This window comes from Zonotrichia albicollis, chromosome 3 (genome assembly GCF_047830755.1).
Source record: "Zonotrichia albicollis isolate bZonAlb1 chromosome 3, bZonAlb1.hap1, whole genome shotgun sequence".
Taxonomy (NCBI): domain Eukaryota; kingdom Metazoa; phylum Chordata; class Aves; order Passeriformes; family Passerellidae; genus Zonotrichia; species Zonotrichia albicollis.
The window spans coordinates 40,604,530-40,625,589 of NC_133821.1; the positions used below are offsets into that span (position 1 = coordinate 40,604,530).

General features: G+C 41.0%; 1 protein-coding gene across 3 annotated transcripts in view; it reads right to left on the reverse strand.

The window, feature by feature from the left end:
- The window catches only part of DAAM2 (dishevelled associated activator of morphogenesis 2), a 202,449-nt gene that overhangs the window by 87,425 nt on the left and 93,964 nt on the right, over positions 1–21,060 (reverse strand). For all 3 annotated transcript variants that reach the window (XM_005483109.4, XM_014264360.3, XM_074537224.1), the window contains one exon: positions 8,005–8,094. In XM_005483109.4, coding sequence (XP_005483166.2) covers positions 8,005–8,094 — 90 coding nt within the window. The remainder of the gene's footprint in view (positions 1–8,004; positions 8,095–21,060) is intronic.

The following is a 21,060-nucleotide window of genomic DNA, read 5'->3' on the forward strand; positions in this document are numbered from 1 at the left end:
GCCAGAGTTTCTGAATTTGATTTTCTTAAGCCTACTTGCATTTATAGCAAAGTAATTTTTGAAGTCTTGCGCCCTTCTTCCATACCTAGACTAAAGATACCAAAATGACCCAATGTCAGCATCAAGCTAACAAATCATTCCAAACATCTGAGCATGAAGTCATTCTGCTAACAGAAAAAGGAACAGATGCTGGTGGGAAAAAAGGAAGTTAACTCCACAATTGCTGGCATTTTCCAAACATCAAGCTGAAGGAATGCCGTGGTTTGCAAAGGGCAACATCCTCCCACTGTGACTTCCAAGCATTATGATATTTCCAGTGAGCCCTAGGCAAACTGAAAGCAAGTCTATTTTCAGAGAATTAATTTGAGAGATTCTACATTTCAGATTGTTTCACCAGAAGCCTTCTTAGCTAAGGAAGTCATGCAATCTTCCCAGACACAAAGAAACCATGGATCCCAGGCACTGAGAGGGAACCAAATAGCATCTGCTACTGCCTGTTTCAAGGAGATGGCCTCACAGCAGTAATACAGGACAGTATACAGGAGGTTGCATGAAGCTTTATTGATGCTCCCTTTCTTTACAGGGCCATACAGCTGCTTTCTTAGTTTGATTTATGAACAGTGTAGAGAATGACAAATCAATTTAGGATGGAAGGGGCCTTGAGAAGAAGGGACCCACTCAGAGCTGATATCAAAGTTAGATCAGGTTGTTCAGGTCATTGTCAAGGTTTAAATATTGAGTCAAATTAAAATGCTGACTGAAGCTGAACTTCAGCCACAAACTTCCAAAACATTGGTAGGAAGGGAAACAATTTTCTGATGTACCAAAGACTTCAGATAAAGTATAATTCTTCATATCCAGTGTGGCTTTGCTGGCCTTTGCGCTGTGGCCATGAGACACCCTCATTGATTAATCATCAATACTGCTAATTGTGACATTGCTTACACTAAGCACTCAAAATCCCACACAGCTTCTTCAGCCTCCTACTCCCCACCAACTGCTATTGCTGTTAAGCTATCACATGTGCTGTGAGGGTTATCCTGTGTTTTCCAGACTTCCCAGGGAACTGAGAGTAAAAGTACCCACCCCCACATCCACTCACACTCCCCTTCAACACTTCCTGCAGAGCTGAAAGAAAATCTCTCATGAAGTCACATCCAAGACTCATCAAACTGTGAGTCCTCACAAATGGCTTCTCAAATAGCGCAGCAAACCATCCTCTGTGCTCACGTCTGCTGCTCGCAGATACCACATATGGAACAACAACTCTAAAGAAAGGAACTTATAAGGGACACATTAAATGCTCCTTAAAGCTATAAATCCATTACAAAAACAGTTTAATATTCCAAATCAATAACAGATTTTAAGAGTATTTCAAAGAGGAAAAAATAATGCAAGAAGATAGAACTGAAAACAATACAACTTCAAACCACCCACTTCATTTATTATGGGACAACCACGTGCTTGGCAGTCTTCATACAGAAAGGATCAACCCCAAAGGGCTTTCGTAGCTCAGAACAGACAATACAAAACCAAAAAGCCACACTCAGACAACACAATAGTGTGATCTTCATCTGGCATACTATATCACTAAATGAGACCAGATGAAGAACCATTTTCTCTCTTCTTTAGGGAAAATGTATTATCTCTTGAATAGCTCAGAACTGGCTGAATGGCAGATCCCAGAAGGATATAGTGGCCCAGGGTCTAGTTAGAGGCCTTTCACTAGTGATGTCCCCTAAGGTTCAATACTGCGTCTAGTATTGTTTCACGAGTTCATCAGTGACTTGGATGAAGGAACAGATGCCTCCTCAGCAAGTTCACTGAAAACAAGAAGCTAGGAGGAGTGGCTGATACCCCAGAGGGCTGAGCAGCCCTTCAGAAGGACCTTGACAGCTTGGAGAGATGGGCAGAGGGGAACTGACTGAAATTAAACTGTAAGTGCAGGGTCCTGCACCTCAGGAAGAACAACTCCACGGATCAGCAGACGGTGACAGCTGTGGCTGACCTGCTGGAAAGCAGCTCTGTGGAGAAGGACCTGGGGGTCGTAGGGGACAACAGCCATCCGTGAGAAAGCAGTGTTCCTGTGGCTCATGCCCTGGTGAGGCACATCTGGAGTGCTGTGTCCAGTTCTGAGCTCCTCAGTACAAGAGGGACGTGGAGCTCCTGAGTGTATCCAGTGGAGGGTAACAAAGATGATTAAGGGACTGGAATATCTCTCTTACCAGGAAAGCTGAGGTAGCTGGGCCTGGTCAGCCTGGAGAAGGAATGATGGAGAGGGGATCTCATCAGCGCTTATCAGTATCTGAAGGGAGGATAAGAGGATGGAGCCAGGCTCTTTGTGGTGCTGAGCAGTAGGACAGGAGGCAACAGGCAAAAATTGACGCACAGAAAGTTCCACCTAAATATGAGGCAGAACTTCTTTACTGTGTGGCTGACCAAGCACTGGAATAAGTTATCCAGAGAAGTTGTGCAGTTTCCCTCAACAGAGATATTCAATAATGGTCCAGATGCAACCTTTGCCACATGCTCTAGAATAACCCTGCTTGCCACAGATGATCCCACTGGCGGTCCCTTATCCATTTTGTGATTCTGTAATCTCAGTATGTATCTCCTACTTTAAAGGAGGAACCCGAAGAAGTGAACTCCTAACTAAATACATCCAGGTAATGCAGTCTCCTGCTCTTAGAACCTCCATATGAAAACTTAAATGCAAAGAAAAGACCTCAGGGTTTGTAATAAAAGCCCTGTCAGTTCAACTTAGCACAGAAATATTTCACTAACTAACTGTCTCTCCATCTTAACCAATCTGAAACTATGCTTCACAGTGCAAAACCACAGATGCACAGCAGCCTTAGAGCAAACAGAAAGTGGAGAAATTTTCACTCACTTCTGAAAGCTTTCCCTAAAGTCAAGGAAGACTCCAGATTTTATATTTGCATCTATCTTGTCCTTCATCCCTGGTAGGCTACAGTAATTATATAAAAAGCTGCAAAAGCAGCTTTGAAATCTGCTGGAGGGATCTAAGTATCTTACTCTATATCCAGCTGCACAATATCAAGCTATACTTTTTATGGGGACATTTTGCTGACAATCCAAACCTCAAGGGCAAAGCTCAAACAGAAACTCTCAAAGAAAGAAAAAAGGCCCAAACCAGACATGTAGACATTATCTTCAATAATGCTAGACAGGCAACATGGGACCAAAGTGGGAGTTTGTAAAAATGAGCTGTAAATGGTATAAAAAGACGGCAGTAAAACGACTAACAGTTGATGTCCCACTAAGGCTAGGACTCTCAAGAGTACTTCAAAGCCTATGAGGATGCAGCTCTGATGTTAGGAAAAGAGAACTGAATGCAAAGTGAGGGTGCTTCTTTGTGAGAGAGGTGTAAATCCTTTTAGGAGGACACCTGGGGTATTCTGCACCTGGACTGCAGCCTCAGTGGTTCAGCACTGATCTGTGACCTCAGCCCAAAGGACTTGGACTCCTTAATGATTGTACAATGCACAAAAGTGCCTTCTACTCTGTCCTTCCTGCTCCTTACAGTGGGCACACCCAAACCCAGAAACTTCACCACAAGATCATCACAGAAGACAGGTAAGTGCAGAGAAGAAAAAGAATGAACAGTGCTTCATTTGAAAATATATTCACATATTTCAGCATCTGTCTTGGGGAAAGGGATGCTGTATGTATCCAAGGCATATGTAAATAGTGCAGGGAAAAGGTAGAAGATGATGGCATGGCCAAAATGCTTCCAAAAAGTTTCCTAACTACCTATTCTTTCCTTCAGGTAGAGAGAAATGCATTTATGCATAAACATAACAATGATAGTTCTTTGAAAGTTTAAAACAATTTAAATCAAAGACATTTTGGAACCAAGGAGTTTCCTGACTCCTAATTTAATATCCAGCTTATTAGTTTTTATAGTCATCAGGTAGATGAAAAATATCATTAATAAATATTTTAAAAATAATTGCAGAGGATGATGTCATGAAGGATATTCTTTTATTTTCTGCATATTGGCTGTTATAGACTATGGTTCAGGTAAATTTTCCTCAATTTTTATATCATAATTTGCTATTGTGGAGAGTCTCTTTCCCATAACAGAAAAAGTAGAATAAATTTACATATTACAAGTATGCATTTCTTCTCAGATGCCATGAATGGCTACTTCCAGAAAGTTTCAGTGTGCTGCTTATTACCTCACTACTTGACTTTAAATAATATCACTTGAGTAGATAAAGCACAAATCAACTCAAAGCAACTATTTTAGGACACCACTAAAATCACAAGAGCACAAGATAACACTGAAATATTTTGGAGATCTCAACATATTATTAGAATTGAAGAACTGAGATTCTTGTTGAGGTTTTTTTTTGTTTGATTAGAAAGAAGCTGCATCATACAGCTAGTCCAGTCTGACTCTACTTTGGAATAAGCTTTGCTACCAATTTTTTTCCTCAAAGAAAGACAGAAGTAGAAAAAAAACCTAACTTGTTTAACTGTGCAAAATGTGTGCGCTTGCTACTAAAATCTGCTCAGCCAAAGTCATACAAATTAGTCTCTGGAGGCAGGAAAAGGCCATAAAAAGAAAACAACTTGACTTGCTTTCCAATAGCAATAAGTCTAACAGCTTGTAGGGCTGTTCAGAAGGCAATGAGCTATGCCCTGCACAATGCGGGCTCATTCTTAGAAACACAGGCTGCATCCAAAGCAATGTGTGCTGAAGCACTGCAATACCTGCACTTTTAGGGATCCCAAGATGAGCTTGTTTATAGATGAGACAAACAAGCAAACATTTTTTTTATTCCATATAATTATTTGATTGCTATTTAATGAGGTTATGTATGTTAGAGTCAGCTCCTGGTAAAACAGCACTGAAGAACACTGGTTTTCTAAACTTTGACTTTGGAAATTTGTAAATAAATATATTTGAAATCTTGGTCTAGTGCTTGATTTAATTCCTGCAAAACTCGTATCTGTTAGCAAATCTAGAGAGAGGAGTTACAGAGGTGTTTTTTGTAAGTTTAATTTTCAGCTTAAAGTGAAACATGAAGATTATTCTAAACAAAACCAGAATAAAATACCTGAACTTAGGGAGGATGCGATAATTTGTATTTTCTACATGTGGCCTTACTTAACAATATCAGTGGAAGCTCCTTCTACAGAGGAAGAGGCAATCTAAAACATGTACTGGTGGTTTGGGTAGAGGGGCACCATCAGTGGTGACTAATCAATGATTCCTCTGATGCAAATCAAGCCAACTGCATTTCCCATTGTCCATCCTGTACTGGTTAACGTCAAGGTATAAAACAGCTAAGATTGGGAAGACATTAACATTTTCCAACAGACCAGCATTCATTCCTTACAAATAGCTATTCCACAAATGAGAGCAGAGCACCCACTAGAGCTGCTAGCTAGTGCTACTCTTTTAGGTCAAATAATCAGTGATTTGTTTTTAATATTAACGGTCTCAAACATGTACCCAGAATAGCCAAAAGTGACCAAAGCAAGCATGGCTGTGAAATACTGTGTGAATGCTACTCTGTAGGTATCACTCACAATTATGAAATTCCAGTTCAGAATTCAGCCACCTTTGATTGCTGTGGGCTGTTTGACTGGCAAGCTGTGCCCCTGGCACACAACTTCCAGTGCACAGACCTACCTGCCTTCCTCCATCTCTTCAGAAAGGTTCGATATTAGGAACAGGTGGAATGAGCTTTGTAATACAATAGTGACTTTCTGCCACCACATTGGAATCAAATACCATAGAAGATTACACCAAACATCTGACTGCCAAGATAAATGTGTGTCTACAACAATGACTAATCTTCATTTTTCCAAGTGACATTTGCTTATTTAAGGCAGCCCACTAATCTCACCACCTTTAGAGCACATCAGGAAGCTCTGAATTTCCATTATTTTTAGACTAGAAAAGGCACCTGAGATTAACAATTGAGAACAGTTGGCTCAGTCTGCACTTCTTGACCTTGTAATTTATTTGTTTCTACTTGCCATATCTCAAAGCATAGGGTCTTGCTTGCCAAGAACTCAACATCAGCCCAACAAAACCCTCCAGGGGTTTGTCCTGAGTGTGTGGAAGCTGGAAGTGTTCTACCAACTAAGAAATTGGCCCCTTTGTAGCTAAAATCAGACAAAATTCTTCAGGGAAAGGGGGCTTTGCTTTCAAGTGAAGCCTGGCACAGGCTTCTCTGTCACTGCAAAACAACAATAGGTGGATTAGGTAGTGAGCTAGAGAGAAATGTCATCACCAATCATCTGACTGCCTGTGAGGGAAACAATGAATAACACTGGACAGTTAAGATTTCAAGTAATTGAAAATATCTATAATGTTATGAATAGACATCTGGCAATGGTATCCCATCCAGTTAGCACATCATTGGGATTGGGACTGGAGTTCAGCTAACTGAAGTTGCATTATAAGTGTATTATGAAGATTTTCCAGTATGCAGCTTCTTTAACTTTGGAAGTCTTTAAGATTCTTACAGCAAAGCCACTGCAGTAGAACACAGGAGAAAATGAACAAACAAAAAACCCCAACAAAAACAAAATCCCCAATGTAACAGTGAATCCAACCAACATACTAAATACATTAAAGCCCAGATCATCTTGCCAAGACTGACTGGTCCGGGAGGTAAGATGTCTCTAAGACAGCAACCAATAGATCCTCTCCTACCAGAACTGAAAAACCCAGCTGAGCTGGCCAGCAAAAAATGTCAAGCAGACATTAATCACAGCAACCTGCACCTTTCCTCCACTTGCAAGCACTGTGTACCAGCAGTAAAAAGGAATGGAGATAGCACAGAAGACAATGGAGCCTAGACTGCTCTTGTGCTCTATTGCTAGCTCAAAGCCACTGTAATTAATTGATTTCTATTAACTTCCCTGTGTGAAGTTAAAAAAAACCCTAACCAACAAAAAAAACCCTGAAGGCAAAACATCCTGATTGGACTAGTTTTCTTTAATTACATGGTAAGAAAGCTCACTTCCCCCACTCAGAGACAAAAAGGCAGCAAACACAGCCTCCAGAAGGACCATGAGCAGGATTTAAATCTGCCAGGTTCAGAAGTCTAAACCTCCTCTTCTACCTTCTGTTATGCAGACTTATGTTTAAAGACTGATGGTATCATAGCATGACTTGCACACTTGGGAAATAAAATAAACCAACAAACCCACCACAACTTTTTTCTCCTAACATGTATGGCTAATAAATACATGGTATTGGAGTTATCTTGATTTCTGACCCTGTGTTTCCCAGAGAAGCAAAACTCTTCCAATGCCATATTAGTGTAGAAATTCTTTGTTGAGAAGTTTCACAGCAATGACACAACTTATCCATTCACTTGGCCATCATTCTGCCAGCAACAAAATATTAGTGCTATTGATCAACCTCTGATTTAACATCCCTTTACAGGTTTGGCAGAAATTTGAAGACCTTTAAGGGAGAAGTGTTACGAGCAGGTGCTCCTTGCTTTCCAGTGCACTGTGGAACACTTCCTACAAACTCTGGAAGACCTTGATCTACCAAGTTCTATTGTTGTGTACTTTACAGGTATTTGAAGACATTCTGAAAGACTTCAGCAATATCTTTTCTATTTTAAGTAACCTACAAAAGTTTTTAAAAATTCCTTAATGCATTTCCATGATAGCTGTTCTTTCAGCTCAAAGAAAAAATTAACAAACCAACCCAATCTCCCCACAAGCCCCAAACAAACAAGAAAACAAAAAGAACTCCAAACATATAAATGATTAAAAATAAAACAGTGTACTATTTTAAGATGTTAAGACCCTCTTCAGAAATCACAAGTACATACATTACTTATCAGAAAATGGTGCCATATCCATGCTGATAAAAATCCTTCCATCACTTACTCATGTTCTTGAGTAAACAGTAGATAAACACATAGCTCAAATCAAGATGCAGTTATGAACATGCACACAGAATTTATTGGTGAGCTACTCCACTGAGGACAATAGTAGTACCTTCTTTTTGCTGCAGTAAATCTGCCATTTCTTCTCTGGAGGGAGTGCAAACATAGCCTCTCTGTTCTTGTCTGTGAGATCCAATTCATCCTGGAGATGAGAAAAACAGTAAAAAAACAGTCATCAACTGCATTGGTAAGTTCTAATAGGTTGAGAGGTTTTTGGATCAGGCAAGTTTGACTAGCCTTCAATCAAGAGGACTTAACAGCTCCCAAACCCTCCAAAGATTTTTTGTTTCGTGATGATTTCCTTGCTACCTTGAGTTCTCCCTGTCAGAGCACAGCCTATGAAGAAAGGCAGCCTGAACAACTCCCATGTCAAACTTCCATTACTAATGATGAGTGAAGGATGGGAAGGATCACAGGAATAGAATGAAGTGAAAAACTCAAAGCACTGGATTAAGTGACACAGACATTCCTTATGACACTTAGAGAAAGGCTGAAAGTTTGATACATCTTTTTTTTTCCTGGCTGGGAATACCAAATTGCTCTTCTGTAGAGAAATTGAACTATTTCCTTTCTATCCTTCAAGCAAAGGCCATGAGACAGTTGTCATGTCATCAACAACCTACAGGCTGAAATGTTTCTCCAGATGTTTGTTCTCTAAACCACACAGTCCCTATCAAAGACACCCAGCATTTCAGACATAAAGGACAGAACTCCACAATGCCACATCAGGTTGATCAGAGCAGCATATTCAGTCTCTGTTAAGAAAAATGAGCTCAGTAGAACATAACCCTCTTAGAGCTGAGCCAAGCTTACAATAGTAAAATGAAGGATTATACTGTGATCTGGAACTGAGCACCAAATTCCATAGCTTCAGTTACTCCTCTGTAAAAGGTGAATAACAGCAGACTCTCTTCCAATGCATGACTCTAAAACTATCAAACAAAAGTTTGCTACTTCCTCTGTGTCAATCCAGCACTGACCAGAACAAGGCTCCAATCAAAGCTGCCAGTTTTAGGTGCTAATAAAGAGAACTAAGCAAAAAAGAATAGTCTTCAGGGCAAGCAGACTGTATGAGCAGGGACAGATGAAGATGTCTAAATTGAGAGTTTCAGTAATATAAAGAAAATCTTCCAGTAATGTTTCAATGAATCAGTTCTGGCAGAGGTTTGAGATTTTTCCCTATGTATTTGAAATATTTGGAGAAGGAAGTGTCCAGGGGTCCTATATCAAGATGACATTGTGGCACTAAAATGCTGCACACACAGATTCTGGCACCCACACTAACCTTGTCCAAGCAGAGACAATACCTCTTTAACTCAGCCCAACAATGGCTCATTTGGAAAGTGTTCAGGGCTGGGAAACTTGTGAAAACAGTGAGCAAAATTGCACACTGAGCCTGGTAGCTGCTGCTGACAGATTTAAAAGCCCACAGAGATTTAAGCTGCAAAAAGGTACAAAAGAAATGCAAACAGTAACAAGGCGAGGTCAGTGCCAGCAGCCCAAGGTAGAAGAAGCTGGAGGGTTATTTTAAACAAGGAAAAGTTTAAAGGGAAAAAAAAATTAGCTGTGCAAAAAGAGTGCAAACCATGTGGAAATGTTTAGTGTGAGTTTCCAAACAAGGGGGCAGCCAAGCGAGGCAAGGAGTTTTATCCTTGCTATACACAATTAGAAAACTCAGGCCAGGATCACATTCTTGGGGGGAGAGGGAGAGTGAAACTACATGTAAGGCCTTAAGACAAGCAAAGGAATGCTGCTAGAGGTCAAGCATGTGGAAGGGAAAGGAGGGGCAGATAGGGAATCAGAAATGCCAAGTTTGGAAGAACCACCATAGAAGCCAGAATATACATGAGCTGTCTGGGCTCAGCTGAACTCTTAGAAAAAAACTGATTGTTTTATTGACCTGCTTAATGAATGCTCTTACTTTTTTTTTTTTTTTTTTTTTTTTTTTTTTAACACAGTGTAGCTAACTTGGTTTTTTTATTCCATAGTTCTTTTTCTCGAATCTGCTGGCAGATCAGACAAGCAGCAGAAGCTCTGCACAGAAGCTGAGCACTAAACTAAATGAAGATCTCAAATCAATACAGTCCAAGACAACCATTTCATCAAAAGAATGTACCTGTTAACCAAAACCACCCTGAGGACAGGATTCTGACACTGCAGCTTCTAGACACTGCCCTGGATACTGGCAGTATCAGGGATATAAAGGTAAATCTCCTTTCAATGGGACACTAAGAATATGCAACTTCATAATTTTGCATCGTGACATGCTTTTCAGGACAGAAGCCTAGAAAGTTAGTTTGAAAGGGTGGAAGATACTGAGGGAAAATAGTGCATCCTGCATTATTGTGACTCAGGAGGGTAGAGGGAGCCAAAAGAACTTTAGAAGTCATCGTTAGCTCAGGTAGCATAGTAACAAGGAAACTATTCAGGGTTTCTAGGTATAAGGGGATCACCAGAGGTGGACCCAAACACACCTGCCTGGAAAACAGCACATGAAAAATGCCTTACCCTTAATTTTGAAAGTTTGTGTGTGTCTTTGTTAGGAGGTAAAATGCCGGCTTCTAACACCCAGGCCAGATGGGCAGGGAGCAAACACAAATATGCAGCAGGGAAAGAAACATCTCCAGAATGCAAAGCAGTACTCAAGCTCCTAAACTCCCTTTCCTGAACTTAATGTTCAGCAGGTGTGCCCCTTCACTGAGAAGAAGAAAGGAGTGGGAAGAACTGAAGAGGTCTGCGTGTCCTCATCTACATACACCAATCAAAACCTACCCTATTAAAACAATTAAAAAAAAATTTAAAAAAAATTAAAAAACCTACCCTATAAAAAAAAAAAAAACCAGAAATACAAAACCCCAAAAAACCAAGAAACCCCTGCAAAATACAAGAGACATGAGATCATCTTGAGGAACTCTCCAAATCATTTTACCTCTGCCATTCTATAAAAGATGAAGAAAAGATCACTGTGACTGCAGAGGAAAACCATGGATCTAGCTACGAAAAAAGAACCTGAATTAGGCAGGCTATTTTTCTATTCTGATTTGGGATCCTAATAGATGGCACATAAGGAAACCTGCTGCCTTGGAGGGAAGCAGGAGGAACAAGAAAGAATAAATTTTGGGAGGGTAATTTTGTTTGTGAACAGGTCATTCTGACCCAAAGACAGAAGCAGATCTGTCAGCATACAGAAATTCAGAGTACAGAGTTAGGTCAGTGATGGCAAGTGGCTATTGAAAAGAGAAAGGAGTTGCCAAATTCGGCAGGAAAGGGGAAGAACGACATACTGAATGCGGTCATCAAGACTGGGGCTGGAGCCAGACTAAGGAAGCCAATGTGATTGAATGCCCAGGGAGCAATTGTAAAGGGCAAGGAAAAAAGGGTCGGTCAGAACAAAGCAGGGAAAAGTCCCCTCTCCAGCACCTATGCAAGCTTCCCAACAGAAACATTGTAGTCCCTTCTACACCGTGGATGGGCTCCTTGGTTCCAGCAATTCATGCCAGCGTGACCCTGCACAACAGAACTCAGCCTCCTGGCTCTTAAAAATGCTTGAAGTTGCAGAAACAGAGATTAAAAGGATATTTGCCAGGTTGGACTGAGGAAGACATAAAGTATGCCTAGTTAATAGTGTGTACATTTCCCTCCTTCATTTATTTCCCACTTTATTTTATCTAGTGGTGGTTAATTCAGTTAATTTTCACTTTCTTGTGGGTATTTTATTTACTTACGTAGATTGAATTTCAATGATAAAACATTTAAAAAGAACTGGAACTGGATTTGAGGTTCAAATGCTTCCAGTCCAGTTCTCGGGCCAAAAGAGAAGATGGCCTCCATTCAAAATGGCTACAACCCAAGGAAATAAGAGACAGAGAGAAAGAAGCAGAACAAGAAGGAGGAATGGGTAGGAAACGTAAATCCAGTATTTTGCAGCATTTAAAACCACATTATGTCCCTTGTTTTTGGGAACATTCATCAGAGCATGAAAGCTGGATTAGATGCTGGGCAGTCACCAGCTCAGTAATGATACTCAAAGCTCTAGAAAAGCATTTCTCACCTAGACTGGGCAGTTCTTTGTTTAGTGACACAAAATGAAATTAACAAAGGGGAAAAGTAAGATTTTGGTAATGCAGAAGAGTGGTTCACTTGGAGAGAGACCCACTAAAGGCGAACTGTTAACACCTATCAACATGCCTGCCTCTCTAAAGGAGAAACCTCAAGGCCATTAAGTAGACAGGGAACCACAGCTTCTGCTCTCCAGCATCCCCTGATTTGAAGTCAGAATCACAGAGGCCAAGAACCCCAAACTTGGTTCTCCAGGGATATTTGGACACTCATGAGAGGAGACATCCTCAGTTTCACTTTCTCATTCTACTCGTCCCACGTCCATTGGCTGCTGGACTTACCAGTCATGGGGAGTTTCACACTCACTTAAGGTCAGACAGCTGCTTTATTTTGCAAAATACAAAAACCAACAAAAACAACAAACCAACCTTTACAGGCTAGTGGGTTGTTTTGTTGTTGTTGTTGTTGATGTTTTGTTTTAGGCTCATAAATGTTTAATGAGTCATGCACAGCATTTTCAGCATTATGAAACCCAGACTCATCATATGATATGTCTACTGCAGGCAATAACTTGATTAATATGGGCATAACAAATATTTTGCCAGAAGGAAGAGGACATTTTGCTTATTTTCTTATGTTCAGTTGGATAATTGTCTTACTTCATCAATTTCTTATAATTTCAGCTACAGAGAGTTGCATTAGACTTTTAATTTTTTTACCTGTAGGTCACAGTTTCTCTTAGTTATTCTCTTGGAAGAGTATTCTATCTATAAGCATCCTCCCCGGGCCCTAAAGTGTTTCACATTTAATATCTATCTTTGTGATTGAGAGATGTTAATGATATTTAAGCATATTCTGATTTTTTTAAAACTTTATTTCTACCTACAAACACATTCAAGCAACTATTTAAACATTATTTTAAAATTATATGCTTTTATGATCCTCAAATGGAATAGCTTTGACATTAAATCAATCTTTATTTTACAACACAGAATCCAACACTAAGAAATAACTCGTAGACAAATAGGCTTCAGAGATGCCTATTTTGACTGTCTGATTACAGCTCTGTTGCATTTATTGGTTCTTTAACAGCTGATGTGTACTCAAGCAAAAGAACAACCAGGTCTTCACATTAACAGGCTCCTTGGGAACCAGATGGCACAAACTGGAAAAGCTCCCCAGAAACTCTACTCTTCTTGTTAAACTCAAAATGGAAACTTTAGAACTTCCAGAACAGATGAGAGCAGCAGTTATTTGACCTGTGACCAGCACCGAAAGTTTCAGAAGGCTATGTGAAACCCTTTCCAACTCCCTACCTCAAACAGCCTGGCTGATTTTGTGTTACAGGTGATTTACTGTCTCTTTCAAGATGATGATAATGATGCTACTTGCAATATTTTTGTGCAGTTTGCTCCATCACACCAGCATTACCTTTAATGATTCTTTGTGAGTCATCAAAAAGGAAAACTGAGATTTTACACACTCTAGGACAGGCTTCACAATTTGAAGACTATTTATTATAATAACTTGCCTGGAATGCTCGCTTCAAAAATTTATGTTATGTTCCAAGGGTACATTCATTTTCACATTATACCCACTGTATGAACTTTATTTTAATGCACTGCTCTTGCCATGCTTACTGTCCATATTCCTTTCATTCCTGTGTTCGTATTCATATTCCTTTTTTCCTTTCTCTTGTACACACCTACCATTTCTTTTGCCCCTCACTAATCTTTTTCTCATTCCCCTTGACCTTTTTCACCTGTCAAATACAAATGCACTCTCCCTCATCCACCTCATCAATCATTCTTTCTCAGTCTCTTAACAGCACCAAATTAATCCAAGTTACAAAATCAGTTACAATGCACTGCTGCCGGTATAAATTCCCTGTCCAGTATGATACCTGTTACTTCAGGCTCCCCAAGGTCATTTATATAGACGTCTGTCACCATGTCCCCAAAGAGGCCACATTCCAGTTCCACCAATGCTCCCAAGTGCCTTAGCACAGCTGACAGCCTTATGCTCTGAACAAATTTGATTAAATCTTGTACAAAGTAAACAGTGACTATGGCACACCGTGGGATCCTATCCAGCATCCACGGGCAGGCCCCAGAGAAGGTTCATGTTCATGTGTAATTACTTCAAGAGGATTGATGATGGTGGGTTAATCAATGCTGAAACACAACTCAAGCAAACACAAGACAGAAGGCACTGACATGCCTGGGATTTTAGAAGAAAGAGAAGCAGTGGAAGGAAATTAGGGGCAATGTTGTCAGCAGCACACTACAAGCTTTTGGACTAGAGAATCCTATCCAGCATAACTACTACCACTTTAAAAAATGGACCAAGTAGAACCACGTTGCTAACACATGACTGAAAGCTGCATTTTCACATTAACAACAGCCCCAGGAACATTTATATTTCTGTTATATTTTGTTTCATGCTGCCTATGCCAGATTCCATTGGCAAATAACAAGCAGGTTAGTCTGGTTGCTCACATTCAAACTGTGCCCACCAAAAAGGGAGTAGCAGAAATGCTCTTGTCATAAGTCCAGAGGCAGCTGTCCAAAAAGCTGTTTCAGAGATAAGTGCAGTGAATGAATAAAGTAATGAACCAAAACAATCTTACTCACATCTCAGTCTCTGCAAAGAACTTACGAATCCTTCAAATAGAAGAGATAAACCTTCCCTATTTAATCACTGTGTCTACCTCCAGGGGACAGTATAAGCTTGTTCCCCTACTCTTTTCCTTCCACTGTTTTGTTCATTCCAGCTCCCCAGGCTGACTGTAAGAGGTAGCCTGCAGGAAGAATGCTCATTTCCAATGCTGAGGAGGTCGATGAGGCATTCTGAAAGACTGCCTGTCTGAACTGTCAGTGAATGAGGCTCATTTGACTGCACCAACCACCTACACTCCAGTACAAACTGGAGCAATGAACAGTGCAAAAGTTTTTGATCAGTGAACAGCATTACCTCCCACACAGCCAGCATATCTCCAGGTGAAACATATGGGTCAGAAACTCCCACTAGGGCACCTGGTTTATGTGCTAAGTCACAGATAACCCATGAAGTAAAAAGCAAAATGAACCCCAAAATAAGCCAGTCCCTCCCCTCAAGCTCTTCTATCTCATCCTAACCCTTTGAATAAAAGCAGCCTTTGTAAAGCACACAAGGAGCACACTGTGAGAGGCATGGCAGTAACATTTTGATCAGTTTTACAACTGGTAAGCATTATGTTCATCATGGTAAAACATCATTGGGTTCCATGTATTTGCATACACATAGTATGTGTATGTGCAGATATGCATGTCTCCCACACCTTACATACACAAGAACCATACATACAAGGCATATCACGTAACATCAGCCCATACCCACAATGTTTTATCATTACATTTGTGCATTAGGAAACCACTATGCACACATGAATTGCTAACCCAGCCTGTTGGCAGAGGAAGCAATGTTTACATTTCAGCTACTGCCACGGATCTGACTGTAAAGCAGAGAAGCAGACAAACAAAAGGCTGCGATTCCCATTACACACTTTTCCTCCTTGCTTTTTCAAAAAGTTACAGCTTTAAAACCCCTTCAGTATTAGGGGCCCAAATCTCTTGATTCTCAGTCATAACAGTACAAGACAGAAAGCACCTGATGTTTACATACTGAAAGATGTGTTTCTCCTCTACCCTGCCAACACAGAAGTTACTCATTCTTAAAGCTTAGCAACAGCATCCATGAAAAGCACTGCTTTTCGGTGGAGAAATTTTTCACGCACAAAGTGAACTAACATGGCTCCCTCTCATCCCCAGATGTGCCCCTCATTATACTGCTTTCTTTTTCCCTTCTTAATCACTGGTTAATTGCTTCCTTGTTTCCTGGAGAAGAGCTAAATCCTGTCCCTCTCCTACTCCTCAAAGTCCTCTGTGACTTGACAGCACACAAGTACACATAACCAGCAAGGCCTGTTGTGGCAATCCCCTCTCACAGGCCATTTGAAACAGCATCTGCTGTTCATTTTTCTGTCCGTCACAGGCAAACCACATGCTTGAGACAACAATCTGCTGGGCCAAACAGAAAGAGAAAGAATGAGGAAAACCAGTACCTTCAGTACTTCATGCAACAATACACACAGGTGTTTAGAGAGAGAAAAAGATCAAGACTCAGACATGCACCCTCATATGCAGGGCTATAATACAGGTAGAGCAAGAGGGACATTCCATGGATATGATTGGGCATATGAGAACAATAATGTAAAACAGCTGTCTGTCATCACAGCTTTTTCTGTTAAGGTGGGCTGCATGTCCATGTCAGTGAATTTAAATGAGCCCAATGAGAGGGACAGGGATGAAAACTGAATGGTCAGGCTCATGTCTAATCTAAATCCCTGCTGCTGCAATTTAAGCCTATTACTTCCGGCCCTATCACCACTAATGTGGTGAGCAGATTTTTTTCCTTCCTCTTGATAACAGTTTCTGAGGCTGTTAAAGACTGTTGTAATGTCCCTTCTCACTGAGGCTAAACAAACCCATCTCTTTTAGTCTTTCTTTGAGGATATGTCCTCTGGATCTCTCACTCCTCCTCTAATTGACTTCTGGCCTTTACCCAGTCAAAGTACATCTTTCTTGAATTGCACTGTTCAAAACTGAGGACAGTGCTCCAGCTGAGACCTTACCAAAGCTGACTGCAAAGTTTATTTCAGGCATCTTCCAGACTGCCCTTCTGGTTATATACTCCACATATTCCATAGAGCCAATGACCTTTTTTTTATATATAAAACCCCTCAAAATCTGCATGACTTATGTTCACTCATGCTCAGCTATAATCCCTAATTTTTTCTCTGAAAAAAGCAGTTCCTGGCTGCTTTCTGTCCTAAATTATCAGACTTGTTATTAAAAGGAGTTTTAACTGTCCCCCATGAATGCCATAATTTTTTTCACACATTTTTCCCACCTTATTTTAAGCTTATCTTTTAACATATGTACAGTATAGGTATGTGCCCTGTGACACACTCTAGAGAGAGGCCCTGCTTACTGAGGGCTCATATTGGGGATATCACTGAGAGACTACCAAGCCTCAGATGGTCAGCTGAGTATTATCCACTTCTGTTGTTTCAAGTGGGCACAAGCAATATGAGCAGGAGCAGTCTGAGGAGTATCCAGAGGGATTAAAGAGCTCTGGGAGCTGTGGTAAGGGGCTCTGGAGGGCAGGTATCTTTTCCATCAATTCTCCTGGTCAAAGGGAAGGGGTTTGAAAGGGCCAGTTCAATCTGGTAAATCAACTAATGGCTACAGGACCAGTGACACCAGCCATGTGTTTGCTATTTAAACCATAGGATTCATTTTAATAAAGCTGGTCTTCTGGTGCTGACAGGTCCACCTGTCAGAGAAGGGAAATAGCATCTTCAGTTACCATGTCACCAAGATGGTGAAGAAGGCTTTCAACTGAAGTTGCTGGGGAAGGGGAGCCTCAATCCATCCACTTCTACTAATCTGATGTCAGTGTCAGCAATAGATATTAGATATCTACTAGACAGGGATCTCATGTCAGCAGGAGAGCACCTGGAGAGCAGCAAAAAGGAATTCCAAGCACTGCTGCCAGTAACTCAGAGTCATCAGAGACCCTACTAAAATGCCTCCATACATCATGTAGCATGGGGAATAAACAAGAGGAGCTTGAGATGTGCACACGCCTGCAGGGCTTTGGTCTCACTCTCATCACAGAGCTGGCTCCTCTGAGCTGGAATGGAAGGCACTTTGGAAAGGTCAGGTAGAGATGATGAGGAGGCAATGGTGCCCTCTATGCCAGTATCCAGCTGGAGTGCATGGAGTTCCACCTGGGGATGGGTGAGGAGCTGACTGGGAGTTTATGGGTCAGTACTAAAGGGAGGACAGGGACAAGTGACATTACTTGAGTCTGCTGTAGGCTGCCTGGCCAGGAAGCCCTTCTGCAAACAGACAGGAGCAGCCTCACAGTCACAAACCCTGGTCCTCCTGGGGGCTTCAACCACTCCCATATTTTCTGGAGGGACAGCACAGTAGAGCATAAGCAATCCAAGATTTTCCAGGATCAAACTGAGGATCATTTCCTAATAGATGTGCTCTGTATTTCACCATCCAGTCAATTAAATGAAAACACCAAACAGAACTCAAGCTGTTCTACCTTGATACAGTTTTTTCACCATGACAGGTTGCAAGTCCTCTAGTGCAAGTGCCAAATTTACCTCCACATTCTGATTATATACATGGTACCAAATACCTCTCTCAAACAGAGCTTCCAGCATCAGCATATATAATACTAAACAAAAATAAAATCTGCTGTTTCAGCACAGTGCCCATTTTCCACCCCTTATTTCCTTTCCCTCCCCTCATTTCCTCCCTCCCTTCCCCCTCCCTGTGCCAGGGTTTGTTTTTCGTGCCAAGATCCTCTAGCTGAGACCCTGTATGGGAAGGGAGTTGTGGGAAAGGTTATTAGGAAACTGCCATCTAAACTGCTACCTTTCCGGCTTCCACACCCTCTCCCTCTCTACAAAGTCCCCTCTGTTCTGTTTTAATACTAATGAGTTCAGAGGAGGTTCCTAGGCTGGAGCAATTCACAGTCTAGACTGTGCCAAAGCACACAGGCACACACCTCTCTGATCGCTTCCTGCCCAAACACAGCCCTGCTGGCTCAACCTTCAAAATGTGGGCTGGGGATTGCTGCTGCTGCTCTGCCAAAGGCAGCCTCAATTTCCAGGGGCGTCAGTGCCACCTACTCCTCCCCTCACGGCTTTATCCTCTTGTGTGCACCCTATTTGCCATATGCCCCTATAGAGGAAAACAAGGGTAAGTCAGAGCTTGGCTGACCTTTAAATCTCTGATAAAATATTACATAAAGGGCAGGAGGAACTGAGACGTTGGTTAAGAATTTAATGAGCAAAATTAACATCTTGTTGAGCTTTGGTTGTGCAACTTAGAAGCACATGCTCAAACTTATACACAGGGTAAACTCACAGGAACTCCACTAAATAAACATCATTTTCTGGCAGAAGTTCAGGTTTACACAGACAAAAGCAAAATCAGAAGCCAGTTTAGTTGTTCACTTGCCCTCTGAGTTATTATTCCAAATCTGGTAGTGCAAACCAGAAATCAGAATGGCCCAAGCTCCATTAAATTGAGTGGACTTACTCTGGATTTATACCAATGGAAAATATTAATTAAATAACCTCTTTTAAATTGTAACAGACTAAACCTCTGAGCTTAACCACCCTTAACAGTAGCTGGCTCTATAATCTACAGCATGGATTTCCAACATAGAATAGACTGAGAAGTTTATCAGTCTCCTTTTCACTAATTGTTAACTTTTACTTCAATAAATAAAGATGATCTGTATTTACTACTAATCAGTCCAGACCAGCAAGAATATCATCCACATATAAGACTGCTGTTATCTCCTCTGGGTTGAAGAGGAGAGAAATTCCACCATTCTCTTCCCTCACATAAACAGAGTATTTCCATAGTCAAACAGTGAATTGAAGGCATGACAGTATATTTGGTTATTCACTCACACCCTGTCCTGTCTCATTGCTCAAGTATTCTGATAAGCAGAACAGAAACTACTGCACTGACATCACTGAGCTTAAGAAAACACCACCTAAGATGCTTTTCTCTCCATGTTTCGACTAAAGAAATTATGAGAAATTTTCACAAAATGCAGCAAAAAGAATAAGAGAAGAATGAGCATGTGCCTTGCATTGTCTCCTAACAACAAATCATAATTGCATTTAGTATCTGGTTAAGCATTTGTAATTCAAAGTTCTTCCACATCATTAATGTATAAGCCAACAGCTTCACACCAAGCAACAAAACTTGTGCAGCTGTTCCTGTCTATTCAAGATGTAATGCTGAAACACAGCCACTAAAGCAATCCCAATGGATTTTCCATGACTCAGGGATCTCCCTGGACACCTTCCAAACTGCGAAACTGCAATCTGCTTTCCCCTTGTAATTTCCTTCGGAGAAGTTATTCTTCAAGCCTCCACCTAGTAAACTATTGCATAACACTGTTGTGCATGCTGCTAACCTTTTCTAAAGGTTGTTAAGTGTGGGCAGTCTTTCCTTTCCTTTATGTGGTCAACAAATGATGGGAAACTGCAAAATTAAAAGACGCCCTGAAGTATTTTTAATGTAAAAGTGCATAGAATATACAAATGTCGACTAGGGCCTTTTTGCATACACCACTGAGTCTACAGGAAGTCAGCAGAGTCTTGCATCAGATTTTCCCTACAAAAAGAACCAGTAGATAAGAGCAGGGCAATGTCTATGACAGGAGGCAGCAATAGAGATTTGCTCCCAAATTCTTCAAATAAAATACATTTGCCATTGGAAGATTCCTGTGCTGCCTATAATCTACACATGCTTCATCTTTTCAGCACCTTTTCAATATGGCTACAATTATGCATTAACATTGGCCTAAGAAGCATTACTATTCCCTGTTTCACACAAGGGGAAAAAACCCCTCACAAATGCATGAATTTAGTTGTGTAAATTTGCAGGGGTAGCTAGGAAAATGCAATGTCCTTGAAAAGTTTTCCTCCCATCAAGCTTAGAGACAAGGTAGCTAATGTTAAAAGCTCTGGGTCAGTGCTGTTGCAGTGCCAGGTGGAAGGCATCTGTCCATATTGCCTAAGAATAAAAAACATCAAAACAGAGCAGAGTGGCAGTCTGGTGTGATGAGTGACAGAAAAAGCACCTTCTGACACTTGCTTTCTATGCGCTGCTCCCACCTGGTGCTGAAGGATGAACAGAAGGACCTCTGCTGTATTGAGTGACACCAAAAGCTTTTACTTACCTAGTGTAGAGCCAGGAAACTGCTGACCTGAAAACCTTGTGCCCTAAAAAGCAGCTACTCCATCCACCTCACCTGTAGCACCTTGTGCTCTCCACCTTGGAGTCTTGCACACCAGGCAAAGAAGAGGCCATTTCCTTCCAACAATGGAATAGCAATCCCAAATCACCTCAACATATCCCCTAAATGATAAACAACCTTGAGTACTGTTTGAAGATAGAATCCA